Source organism: Lipotes vexillifer, unplaced genomic scaffold (genome assembly GCF_000442215.2).
Source record: "Lipotes vexillifer unplaced genomic scaffold, Lipotes_vexillifer_v1.1 scaffold1010, whole genome shotgun sequence".
Classification (NCBI taxonomy): domain Eukaryota; kingdom Metazoa; phylum Chordata; class Mammalia; order Artiodactyla; family Lipotidae; genus Lipotes; species Lipotes vexillifer.
Window position 1 is genome coordinate 611,175 of NW_006794157.1, and position 13,423 is coordinate 624,597.

Sequence of the window (13,423 nt, forward strand, 5' to 3'; positions counted from 1 at the left end):
AAGGTTACAAATAACCAAAAATGCTAACTTTGAGATTCAAAACCCTGTAACGTCTGGAAAAAGTCGATTACAAATTGTTAACAGTAAGATTAAGACTTATTTGTGAAATCAAACATTTCTGAAACTCTAGGAATACATGCTTATTCCACTCTCTGGATAATTAGTAGTACTTTCTGAAATCTGCTGAGAAATAATTTTGGTAAAAAGAGAGCTGGGTGTCAAATTCCAGAAGCTGGGTTCAAGATTACATAATAAAAAAATTCAGTTTTCCAGCACTGGCTTGATATAAAATGGCCTTTAAAAAGGATTTTTAAATGCAAATACTGAATTCTTGATGCTTCCTTTAAGACATGTACTGTCATAATTAATGAAGTACGGTCTTGGATTGTCTTCTATGAGGTATCTGTAGAGTCATGTCTCATTCTGTAAACAGTGTTTTAGAAACATCTTCATCTGAAAATCATGGTGAAGTCTCATTTTGCCATTAAACAGAAAGTAGCACTGTCAGGCTACAGTGACTGTTTTGAGAGACCGGTGCTTGATACTGACACAGCTGTCAGGGATTCCATTTCTCATTTAGGTGTGCATTTATTGCTCTTACATCTGTGACTGCAGGATAAATAAGGCGGTAGTCTCCAAAATGAATACAATTAGGGACTGGAACTCTGACAGTTTGCACAAGTTCTGTCCACTTCTTGCCTATAACTCTGAAGCTGAATAGTACATTTATACATGCCAAACGTGTTCAATAATAAATGCTTTGCTTTGGACTGTACTTCCTCCCATTTAGATGAACTTCCAGGAACTGCAAGGTCAAGAAAATATCATTACTATTCATTGTATACAGTTACACATTAGTGAACAAGACAAAGGGCAAAAACAATCTTACTATACTGTGAACAGATTTTTATTAGTTTGATTTCTACCCTCTTGAAGCTATTCTGTTAGAGAAGTATTTCAGTTTACAAAGCCAGAATGACTTCTCATTATTCCAATCTCTCTATTCCACTCTTGGGTAGAGAAAAAATACTAGACATCAATTACAAGTCTTTCATCTTTTGCAGTTTTTAAAATAAACCATATGCATGTATTATTTTGATAAAAAAATAAAAAGCATCAATCTGTGAAATGATTTAAAGAAATAAAAACATACAGTTTAGCTTTTCTTATATAGAAAAAACATGGTAAATATACTTTGTGCCTTTTATCTGAAGGCAAAAAATCAATTTGTAATATCTCATCAAAGAGATCGAAAATGATTGCTCTGCCAACAATAAATTGACCTGCAACTCACGTTTTGAAGAGCCTCACCCTTCCCTTAAAACATATCTTTCCATCAGAAAAGTCCTCCTATTTAATCATAAGCACAGATGTTTAATTCCAAAGATAGAAGTCCACCAACCCCAGCATTCACCGTCAGCAACATACTTAGCTGTATGTGTACTATGGCAGTAGGTTTTCCTGAAGTGAGAGACCAGATATTTAAATCTTCCACTGAATATACATCTTCTATTTTCATCAAAGCTTCTTTGATATAGTCTACATTCAAATGGCTTGGTACACCTATTCAGAATGTATCATTTATAAGTAAAGGTTATTTTGAGAAAAAATTTATATATTACTAATAGGACATTTTTTTAAAAAGAAACCAAATGGCTTTACCAAATTCAGTTTAAATGAACACTTTAAAATATATTAAAACTTTAAGATAAACTATGCACACATATAGCAGGATATATACAAGAGGTTAATAAATACTTAAAAAATGTTCATTCTCACTAAAAAGAAATGTCACTCAAACCAGACGACTTCATCTAATAAACAAGCTAGGATAGACAAAAAAGAAAAACGAACATACAATAAAGATAAACCTACTTCTGAGAACTTATAGTTAAATGCTTATACTTAATATCCGTAAGGCAGGGATGTTGGAAGTAGAATAGCAAGTTAAATGGGAATTACAGACTTAATAAATAAATTACTAAACATAACTGTATTAAGAATCATGAGCTGCATTCTTGTCCTAGGTCCACAGTTTATTAGCAGCATGGCCTTAATGAAGTTATGTTACCTCTCTTGAGTCTCAATTTTCTTGTTGGTTAATTGGAATAATAATGTCTGCCTTGCCTACTTTTCTTGGCTATTATAAGGATCAAATGGGTAATAGATGGGAGAGTGCATTGACTCTCACATGTTTTATACATGTAAGGTGGTATTATAGACTAATAAGTATCAGTAAAAAGAAAGACATGGCTCCTACCCTGGAGTATTCCTGCCCCCCACCAACAGCCCCAATCTGATTTAGGGAAATAATAAACCCACAGTGGGGATACTAGAGATCTTACCTTCTAGTATTATAACTACTGTGTCCCATACGATTCGAAAGGTTGTAAAAGCCACAAGTAATGAAAACACATATGTACAGATGGGATCAGCAATCTTGTATTCTGGCTGAAAAATGACAGATCAAAATTGCGTGATTAAATACAGACAGTCATAAAACAGTCTGCAAAGCAAAGTAAGGCATACTCTGTCCCCTGTTCTTTAGCAGGACTGGAGCACATCTTTTAAAACTTGGATAATGCCAATTGAGGAACGTCTTCACTCTTTCCTAGACTGTTTAAATGCCTTTCTTTGTGAAACCTATTGTATTTCCAGAAGTTTAGTCATTTTTTCCACTGTTTTCCTCTGTGCTTTCTCTAAATCTTCCACCCAGAACCATAGACTATCAGAGCTGGAAGGAGTTTTAGCAGCCATCCATCTGGTCTAAGCCCCTCATATTAAAGAGGAGGGAACTCAAGTTTAGAGTTGAGGGACCTGCTCAAGGTCAAAGCATTAAAGGCAGAGCCAAGGCTAGAACTCAGATCTCTGGATTTCCACTCCAGTGCACATTCCAGTACCTAGCAGTTGAGTGACAAGGCTTAGAATTGAGTTCTTCAGTGAAGGCACCACCAAAGCCAACAGATAAGTTACCCCATGAGGTTGATACTATTGTGTTTGGTGCTAATAAAAGAGATATACTGATAGTTCAAGTATGCATGCAAAATGAATAGGACTGGCACTGGTGTCTAGTATACTGATAAGACAGTCACCTTTAGTTTTAATGTTGAAATTAAATATATATTTTAAAATAAAAAAACTAGCAATCATGTTACCTTGAATCGTATGATGTATGCAGCTATTAGCACACCAACACTCTGTACCAGATCCCCCAAGGCATGTACAAATGCAGCTCTCACTGCCAAGCTATCCTGCCCATGGCTCTGTCCACATCTAGAACCTGTGGTAGGAGAATCTGAAGGCAGGGAGTGGGAATGGGCATGATGGTGACCAGATTGGTTCAATAGCAACCCCATTCTGTTAAAAATAAAAGAAAAGATTATTATTCTTCCTAATATTATTGACAGAAATATTTGTTACTAATCAGACACTAATGAGGCAACATGGAACTCATTCATTTAATAAATATTTGAGCACCTATTATGTATCAGGTACTGTTCTAGGTGTTGGGGTCAAAACAGTGGTAAGTCAGACATATCCCTACCCCTATGGAACTTATGTTCTAGTAGAGAGAGCAGAGAATTAACAAATAAATACACAACGTACTGGTGGGCAATGCGAATGCTTTGAAGAAAAGTAAAGCATTGCAAGGAGGTGGAGAGTGATGGAGAGTGATCAGAAAAGGCCTCACTAAGATTCTGAGTAGAGACTTGAATGAAGTCCGGAAGCAAATGGTGGTGGAAGAGTGTTCTAGGCAGAAGGAACACCAGGGCGAAGGCCCTAAGATGAAAATGTACTGTATGTGTATGTGCTTAAAAAAGCAAGACAGCCATGGTGGCTAGAATAAAGTGAGCAAGAATGTTGGGAGATAAGTTGGAGGGGTGGCTATGGTAAAAACTTTTGATTTTATTCTAAGTATTAATGGAGGCCTCTAGTGCAGGGATTGGCAAACCATGGTCTGTAGACTATAGTTGGCTCACTGCCTGTTTTTATAAGTAGTTTTTTTTTGTAAATAAAGTATTATTGGAACACAGCCATGCTCATTTGTTTACATACTGAATGTGGGTGCTTTTGTTCTGTAGCCACAAAGTTAAGTAGCTGCCAAAGAGGCTGTATGGCTCTCAAAGACTAAAATATTTATTATCTGACCCTTTACATAAAAAGTTTACTGACCCCTGGTCCAAATGATTAGTATGTAACTTAAAGATTTTGTAGTTTTTAGGAAAAAAAGTTGGTAGTTACAAAAAAATCTTATTAAAATAAAAATATTATAAAAGTTAAAAAAAACTTTGTCCTACTTAAATTCCTGATTGTTAGGCAAACTTCAGTATACCTGATCAAACCCATGAGAAATTTGTAATTCCAATAGTGTTTTATTAACATTTAGAAGAAAAATTAATGTACTACATAACTTTAAAATACATTAAAATATCACTGCAGGCTACCGAATGCATACAAAATAGTCTCTAAGTTCACAGTACTTGAAAATATTAATGTGAAAACAATATAGGGTATATGATACTATAATGGTGGATACATGTCATTATAAATTTGTCCAAACTCATAGAATGAGTTTAACACCAAGAGAGAACCTTCAAGTGAACTACGGACTCTGTGCTATAATGATGTGTCAGTGTAGGCTCATGGTTTGTAACAACTGTACCACTCTGGTGGGGGATATGATAACCAGGGAGGCTATGCATGTGTGGGGGGGCAGGGTATATATAGGAAAGCTCTGTGCCTTCCACACAAGTTTGCTGTGAATCTAAAATTGCTTTAAAAAATAAAGCCTATTAAAATTTTTTTAAAAATAGAGCTTACATCATATTAACTGCAACTCCAACAGCTGCGGTAATGAGCATTATATCTCCATTTATTTCATATTTCATATGGATAGTTCTTTGGACAGCTTCATATAGGAGGAATCCCATAAGTAAATACACCAACAGCACACTAATCATAGCTGACAATACCTCTGGAGGGAAAAATATAAAAGATAAATATATTTGCAGAATGGTCATTATACTTCATATATACGAAATACTGTACAATCTCTTACTTATATCTTCTTTCCTCTAAGGAGGTAAAAGCACTACATTATTTTCGTCATATTATTCTTCCTACTTAAAAAGTGATTAGTAGTTTGCTTTGGATCCTCCAGTAATTCACTCCCACCACTCCCCGCCTCCTCCTCATCTCTTTAGGGTCAAATTATGTATATTTACAGACTATATGCATGATAAAAAAATGAAAAAACTGAGAAAAAAATTTGTAACATACTTGACCACAGGCTAATTTCCCCATAGACGAGTATACTTACAAATCAATAAAAAAGTGAACCCATAAGAAAAATGGGTAAAGGACACAAATAGTAATACACAGAAAATAAACAGAAATGGCCAATTGATCAAAATCAATCATAATACAAGAAATTCAAATAAGAATTCCTTTTTGCCCCTTACTAAATGGGCAAAGATTAAAAAGTTTGATAACAGCCATAGTTAGCAAGGATATACTGGTGGAAGTATAAAATAGAACTATCTTTTTGGAGAGCAGTTAGTAAAACTAATAAAATTTTAAAATGCATATATTCCTTATATTCTAAAAATCTATCCAGTAGAAACACATCCAAATGTATGCAAAGATATCTACAAGGTATTTTACTGTAGCTTTGTCTGTAGTATAAAAAACGATCTGGAGACATCTTAAATGCCCACCAATGAGGAACTTAATGGATAAATTATGGTATATACATATAATGGGATACTATAGAGTCATATATATAAATATGTATTTTAAAAAAATTGAAGTATAGTTGATTTACAATGTCATGTTAGTTTCAGGTGTACAGTAGAGTGATATATATAGATTCTTCTTCAGATTCTCTTCCATTATAAGCTATTACAAAATATTGAGTATAGTTCCCTGCGCTATACAGTAGGTCCTTGTTGGTTCATTTATATTTAAAAGAAAGAAAATAAATCAGGCAAATTGATAATCACAAGAAAGATAGACGAGAAAATGTTATACCTGGGAAGTGAGACTAAGAGTTTGGGGAATTTATTTTTCACTTTATTCTTTTTGGTAACGCTTGAAAAGTTTTAAGTTTTTACTATAAACACATTTACCTTTAGACTAAAGAAAAACAAGCCCATTTTTTAAGGCATGTATGAATGCACTTTGACTCAGGAATTCCTTTTCCAGTAGTGATATATACACTCTTGCCAACTGAGCTGCACATGTGCAAAATGAGGTAGGTTATGAAGCTATTTATCAAACATTGTATATAATAGCAAACAAGTGAAAACAATTTAAAAAAGTGATTAGTAGGGGCCTTGTAACAAGGAATACTATGCAGCTTGGAAAAAAACAGTAGGCTCTTTATGTTCTGATAAGGAGTCATCTTCAAATTACAGTATTATGTGAAAAAAGAAAACTACACAACAGTATATATGGTATGTTAGCATTTGTGCAAAAAGAAGAAAGAGAATATATAAATAATGATCTGTACATGCAAACTCTGGAAGAATATACAAAATACTTATAAAAACTGATTATGAGGAAAATGGGTGGCTAGGAGACAGGGATGACTTTGCACTATATATGCTTTTTTTTTTTTTTTTTTTTTTTTTCTTGCGTTATGCGGGCCTCTCACTGTTGTGGCCTCTCCCGTTTGCGGAGCACAGGCTCCGGATGCGCAGGCTCAGTGGCCATGGCTCACGGGCCCGGCCGCTCCGCGGCATGTGGGATCCTCCCGAAACGGGGCACGAACCCGCGTCTCCTGCATCGGCAGGCGGACTCTCAAGCACTGCGCCACCAGGGAAGCCCACTATATATGCTTTTATACCATGTGAGTTTTCTACCATGTGAGTATGAAGTAGAAATAATTTTATATCTTTCCAAAATAATAAAAATAGGGCAATGTACATTTAAAAATAATTATTATATAAAACTAGTGTTGACACTCAAAACAATAATAACAAGAAAATTCACAATTTTTTTTTTCTTTAAAGAAACCAGATATTAAACTTTTAAGTGTTAAAAGTTAAAACAATCTGGAAAATTGTTATCTGGGTCAACTCACTGCTCAAAGGTTAAAGGCAGTTCAAGTGTATTGGACTATGATACATTTTTATTCCACCTCATAAATTACAACACAGAAAAACTATCTAGCAATAAAAAGTTTTTTTCCAAAGACATTTCATTAATGTAGCCAAAACCCTAATAAAATTCTGTGCATCAACAGGTACTGGAATAAGACAAAAACCATACAACTCCTATTCAAAACCATGATTCATGTATTCCTGACATACTAATTATCATACTTCATAAGAGACACAGGCTTGAAGAAGATAGAGAAAAAACCCCAACTGAAATATACAAAGCTGTGGAGAGACTACAATATCAAGTCTAGACTCTAAGCCCCTAAGGATATAACCAAGTTACATTCCACATCACATTTACTGTAGCATTCAGCAGAAAGGCTGGCATGTAACATGTACTCATATATTTATGGATGGATCTATAGACTAAAGTTAGGCTGAGCAAGGGAAGAGAAAGGGGTATATATACAATTAAGAAGGTAAAGCTAAATATGAACAATAATTATTTACTAAATCCCCCAAAACAAGAATAGGTTAAAAGAAAAGAATTAAACCAAATAGGGACTTCCCTGGTGGCGCAGTGGTTAAGAATCCGCCTGCCAATGCAGGAGACACGCGTTGGAGCCCTGGTTGGGAAAGATCCCAAATGCTGCAGAGCGACTAAGCCCACGTGCCACAACTACTGAGGCCGCGCGCCTAGACCCTGTGCTCCGCAACAAAGAGAAACCACAGCAACGAGAAGCCCGCGCACCGCAACAAAGAGCAGCCCCCGGTTGCGGCAAATAGAGAAAGCCCGTGTGCAGTAACGAAGACACAACGCAGCCAAAAAAAATAAACCAAAAAAACACATAAATTAAAAAGAAAAAGAAGACAAATATAAGACTGAAAACACACAGAATTTCTTGTCTTAAGTTATAACTGCTGATGGCAACATATACGTATATAAATAATATAAAGAAAGAAGAAATAATTTAAAAATTTTGAACTGTAAAATCTCATGTACTAATGGTAGGCTCCTCATTTTACTCGTGAAGAAAGAGAACTTTAATTCTCTTTAATATTGGTATGTAAAAAATATCAATCCTTCTCAAACTCTTCTGAAAAAAATAAAAGGAGAACCCTAACCCTGTGTCAAGCTTGAAGCTAGCTAGCAATTAGGACACCATAGTTCTAAAGGTGACTTAATCAAATTTTTAATATGAAATTATAAAGCAATATACTTTATAAAGATTAACAGCTATACAAGTTAATGACAGAGAGATCTGATTGCTTACGAAAATCTAAAACCAATAACTAAAAATTTCAAAACCGCTTGTAATTAGGTTGGCCATACTTTCCAGTTTTCCCAGATAGTTCCAAATTATGCCTGTTATCCTGGCATAATTGTTAAAAGTGTCCCATTTAACTCTCAAAAGTGTCCTAGTTTGGATGATAAGATATATTGTTACCCTAGTAGGTCTGCCAGATAACATAGCGGATGCCCAGTTAAATCTTCATTTCAGATAAACAACTGATTTTTTCCATATAAGTATGTCCCCTGCAATATTTCAGACATACTGTCATCCTGAGAGAGAGAGAGAGAGCAAGTTAAATCTGGCAACACCCACATCCCAGTGATAGTTTTCCTAAACACTGAAAATGATCTTTTTGTGAACTCTCAGATAAGGCAAAACCACATTCAAAATAAAGTAAAATGAAAGTCAAACTAAAGCATAAACAAAGCTCTTGACAAGGAGGATTCCCACCCTTTGAAGGCCCTAGGTCCCTGCAGCTGAAAACTCAGTTTTCCACCACACAGTTTTCACCCATGTAAGTAGCACAAAGGATCCTAATGCCTGCCCATAGTTAAGAGTAATGGAATTCAACTGATTCCTAGAAATTCCCAAAATGACATATTAGGATACTGTTATCAAAGATATGCCTTATTCAGCAATTAATAGGAATATGCCTCATATCTAGTTTCCCTTGTGAAAAGCAAAGACATTCATCTGTTATTTTTTTATTCTAACGACCTGTCAAAATGTCTTCTAAACAGAATACTGATAAATGCAAAAGCAAAAAAACCTCAAAATTGTAAGCAGATTTTTAGGGCTGAGATTTATAATTGAGAAGTATAAGGCACAGTAATACCATATAGCTAAAATTCCTAATAGTAGTTGTATAATCATTCTGATAAAACGAACAAAAAGCTCTTTCACTGTGAATAAATTAAACTTTGGTGAAATATCATGAGTAGAACTAATTAGTGTTTGAATTTTTTTCATAGTATTTTAAATATGATGGAATGCAGATAAATATAGGCAGGATTTTTTTTCTCCCACAACGTTTAAGAGAGAAGGAAGCTTTCAATCAACAACCAAATTATGACTTGCTCCAGTCTTATCATTCTTGCCCTGTTGCCCTGGGCTGGTATCTGGTCACATAACATACAGTAAAAATTTTCAAGATGAAAGGAGTGCACAACAGGTGGATTTTTCATTTTCTAAAGGAAACCCAGGAACTTTCATAAATGAAACGCTGGATTTCTGTGAAAGTTACTACCCTATTCATTTTGGACAAACTTGACTAAATGGAAATTTAGCATAAATGAAAAACTCTTGAAATAGATTTTTATGGAAATTCTAGAAACCTATTATTATAGTATTTCTAACATATTTTGCTGTTTTATTCTACACACAAATAATTATATCACTCCACCTGGCTGAACTGTAGCATTGGAGGATGGAGTAAGATGAATGAATATGTGTTGTTTGTTATAACATCACTTGGGTCTTTTTATTCAGCTGAAATATAAACAAATGTTTATAGTCAATGATATAATAAAGACCAAAATATACCGTGAATTTCGCATACACAGAATAAACAGTTTTGATTTGAATGGCTAATAAATAGTAAGAGCAAAAATTAAATGGGAGAAAACACAGATGATCATCAAGTTTTGACAGGATAAAATATGAAAAATGTTTATTGCACATTTTAACACATCTATAAATTGCCAAAACTAGAGGTTTTCAAGGTTCATATGAAGAATATTGTGTCCTTCTCTGACATCCTGTTATTCTCTCTCCATCATAGTACCTTATTCTTTCTCTTCACAGCATTTAATACAATTTATGATTATGTTGTGCTTATGTACATATCTACTGCCTGTCTCCCCACCTTATAACATTACTCATTCATTCAACAGGTAACTTTTGAGCACCTACTCAGTGAATAACAACCTGCTTCAACCATGTAAACCACACTCAACACAAGCATATTTGCTTTTTTTATGAGTGCTGCCTAGATGTACTGGCCTATCATAACTGTTATCTTTGCTAATGCTATGATGCCAATAATGTATATTTCCCTTAAATTATATAACACTTATCTTTCTATTGCCTCATAGTAAACATCTAAAGTTCAGGTTTCAGAGGTCTATAAAAATGAATAGGGAAGGATAAGTGGAGACATATTCTCTCTTCTACTTCCTTTTTGCTATTTCTCTTTTCTACATTCTTCTAAAAGCAGATAGGAAGGAGAAAAGAAGGAAATCAGTGGGCTGTACTGGATTTGCCTAGAACCTCCAAACTACTGATAGTATTTTAATTTCACCTCATCCACAGATGAGGATGCACTCAGGATAAAGACATCATATAGGATTTCAGGGGCCCACTGTTGCCACCAGAATGCTAAGCTAAACTGCAAAGTTTGTCTTTGGATCCTCTCACCTCCTACTCTGAATCACCTCCTGTTTCCTGCCTTCATACCATTCCCTATAGCCCACACCCAAGGTGCCCAGTGTGCTCAAGTGGACTTTTGGCTATCCAGTGTTGACCACCTCACTCATGTCTTACTCCTGCCTCAGTAAAAATTCCCATTTCTAGCATGTACCTATTCTTTTCCTATAGATGTTCATGTGATATGAAATAACTCTAAGATGTGAATATAACTAATAGGCATAACTCTTGTCAGGGGTGGGAGGAAGTTGTTAAAATGAATCACTAGGGAGAAGAATTGTGGGTTTTTTTTTTTTGCTGCACGTATGGGGGAAGAGAGTTTTTAGCTGAATACTTTCTGTTCCTTTAGTAAGTATCAGGAGAAAAATAACAAACTACGTAGAACTAGCATTATAACCATATACCTACCTCAGGACAACCATCATCTAGTCAGATCTGCCAAGGTCTTTGTTCAGTAGAATGACACACTGCTACTAAAGATCCCTGCACTGTCACTTCATTATTAACCTAGGCTGATGATTTTATTACCAAAGTAAATCTTGCTTTTTATTTCAAATACGGACAACTCTGCTTACTACGGTCCTTTCACATGGTCACTCTCTTTATCTAATCCATGCAGTCTCTTCAGCCCAAGAACTGGAATAGTCATATAAATAAAGTCAACTACACTCATAATCCACAGAGAAAGATAAAAGTAGAAAGTAAGCAAGGGATTGGGCTGTTCTCTTTAGAATAGCATGTCCCCTAAGACATAGGCTATTCTTCCTAAGGATTTGTGGGATTTCTCCTACAGTGTGGCTTCATGAAGTTCTAAGTTTTAGTAGCTTCCAGAATAAGAAGACATACCCAAAGTCAAATAAATCCAGGCATCTAAAAATAACTCACATATAGTTCCTACCCTGCTCTCCCTCTTCCCACAAAAGAGCTGCCATTGTAGCTCAGTGTAATGTAATAAAGAAAGAAGAAAAAGAAAAAGAAAAACCTTGAATGATTTTACACAATCTCTGAGTTCACATGAAGGAAAGAAAGTACCAACAGAATGGACCTGACTCCTGGGACAGCGAGTTTGGCTTACCCCTCAAATCTAAAACTACCTTTCTCTCACCTTGACTGAATGATTTTTGCTAAAATAAATTTTGTTATATTGTCCCAAATGTTACCAAAGACCCGAGTTAAAAAGCACATCTTTAAAAATTGTTATTTAATCATCAGGGTGAATCATCTTATTCTCCTCCTACCTAGTTGAGACAGTTTTGCTAAGAGGACAAGAATTCCGATTAGGGGGAGGGGGCAAGGCAGGTAGTTTTGGAGCATGGAGCATTTTGAGAGATACAAAAAGTCTGGGTAAGATGATAAACTGGCAGGTAGAAGAGGGAAGGAAAAGAAGACTGGAACTAACTTTTACTGAGAATTTACTCTGTGCCAGGTACCATGTTAGGAACTTATACATTATCATCCGTATTTTACAGTAAAAAGCCATACTTAGATTAAATCATTCTTCCAAAGGTCATACAGCTAGTAAAAGTGCAGATCTCAGATGTGAACCAAAGACAATTTAACCACAAAACTCTAAAAGAGGTTAAGTACCAAAACAAATAGGATCAGCCCCTGACTGAGATAAGGAAGAAGAAATTCCCTTCTGACTAGTTTCTCAATTGGTCCAAAGGACCTATAAGCCAGGCTATATAACCCAGCTATGTTACAGATCAAATAATTTTTTATAGTTTGTGAGCATAAACAGATTCAGAATTACAGATAAATGTTTTCAAGTCCCAAAATTTCAAAAATACTCCTACTCTCAGTTTAGAAATTGGTTTAATTTAACCCAAACACAAATGATTTGTGGATCATGAGCTATACTAGATTATCTGTTTCAGTTTTCATAACCATATTTACTCAGCTTGAATATGCAACAATTTGATTAATGATACCTTATACAGCACTTATTAGTGCCAGGCCCATGGAGTTTAATATTTTCTGTTCCTGTCCCTACTTAATTCATGGTCTAGAAGGAGACATTGTTTCATAAAAATATCTATAAAAATGTGATAACTGCTATTAGGCATGTATAAAGTGTTATGAGAAAACAAAAAGAAAATTTAGGGTATGGTACTACTACTATCTGACTCTCATTCACAGACACACACCTCCAGTTTGCTGCCTTTGCATAAGAAAGGGTGGCAGGGAACAGGATATGAACATATATATGTATTTTCTTATACTTTCAAAAGGAAATGCTGGAAGGACAGGCCAGAAACTAATTAAAATGATTGCTAATTAGGAGTGGGGCAGGAGGATGGGTTGGAGGGGACAGAATGAAAGCGAGGCTTCTCTGAGTAAATCTTTTAAAAAATAATTTTTGACTTTTGTGACATGTTTTACATATTTACAAAATAAATCAACAAAGAAAAAACCAACTCCTGTCCTACCACCCATGCCATTAAAACAAAGCAAATTCAACAACACAGTAATAAACCAGAAGTTTCTTAGGGGGGATTCCTTCTGCAGTGTTCTTTAAGACCTGAATTCTCAAGTCTTGGTAGTAGAGGTCATAAGAGGCACACTATCTAAATGTTTCCCATGTAAACAAACCTTTCCCTA

General features: G+C 35.1%; 1 protein-coding gene across 1 annotated transcript in view; it reads right to left on the reverse strand.

Moving 5' to 3' along the window:
- Positions 1-568: 568 nt before the first annotated feature.
- SLC30A4 (solute carrier family 30 member 4) overlaps positions 569-13,423 on the reverse strand; it is a 25,986-nt gene continuing 13,131 nt past the window's right edge. The window contains exons 4-8 of the mRNA XM_007467024.1: positions 4,822-4,975; positions 3,156-3,357; positions 2,346-2,451; positions 1,429-1,563; positions 569-805 (exon numbers count right to left, since the gene is read on the reverse strand). Of these exons, the coding sequence (XP_007467086.1) occupies positions 651-805; positions 1,429-1,563; positions 2,346-2,451; positions 3,156-3,357; positions 4,822-4,975 (752 nt within the window). The 3' untranslated portion in view covers positions 569-650. The remainder of the gene's footprint in view (positions 806-1,428; positions 1,564-2,345; positions 2,452-3,155; positions 3,358-4,821; positions 4,976-13,423) is intronic.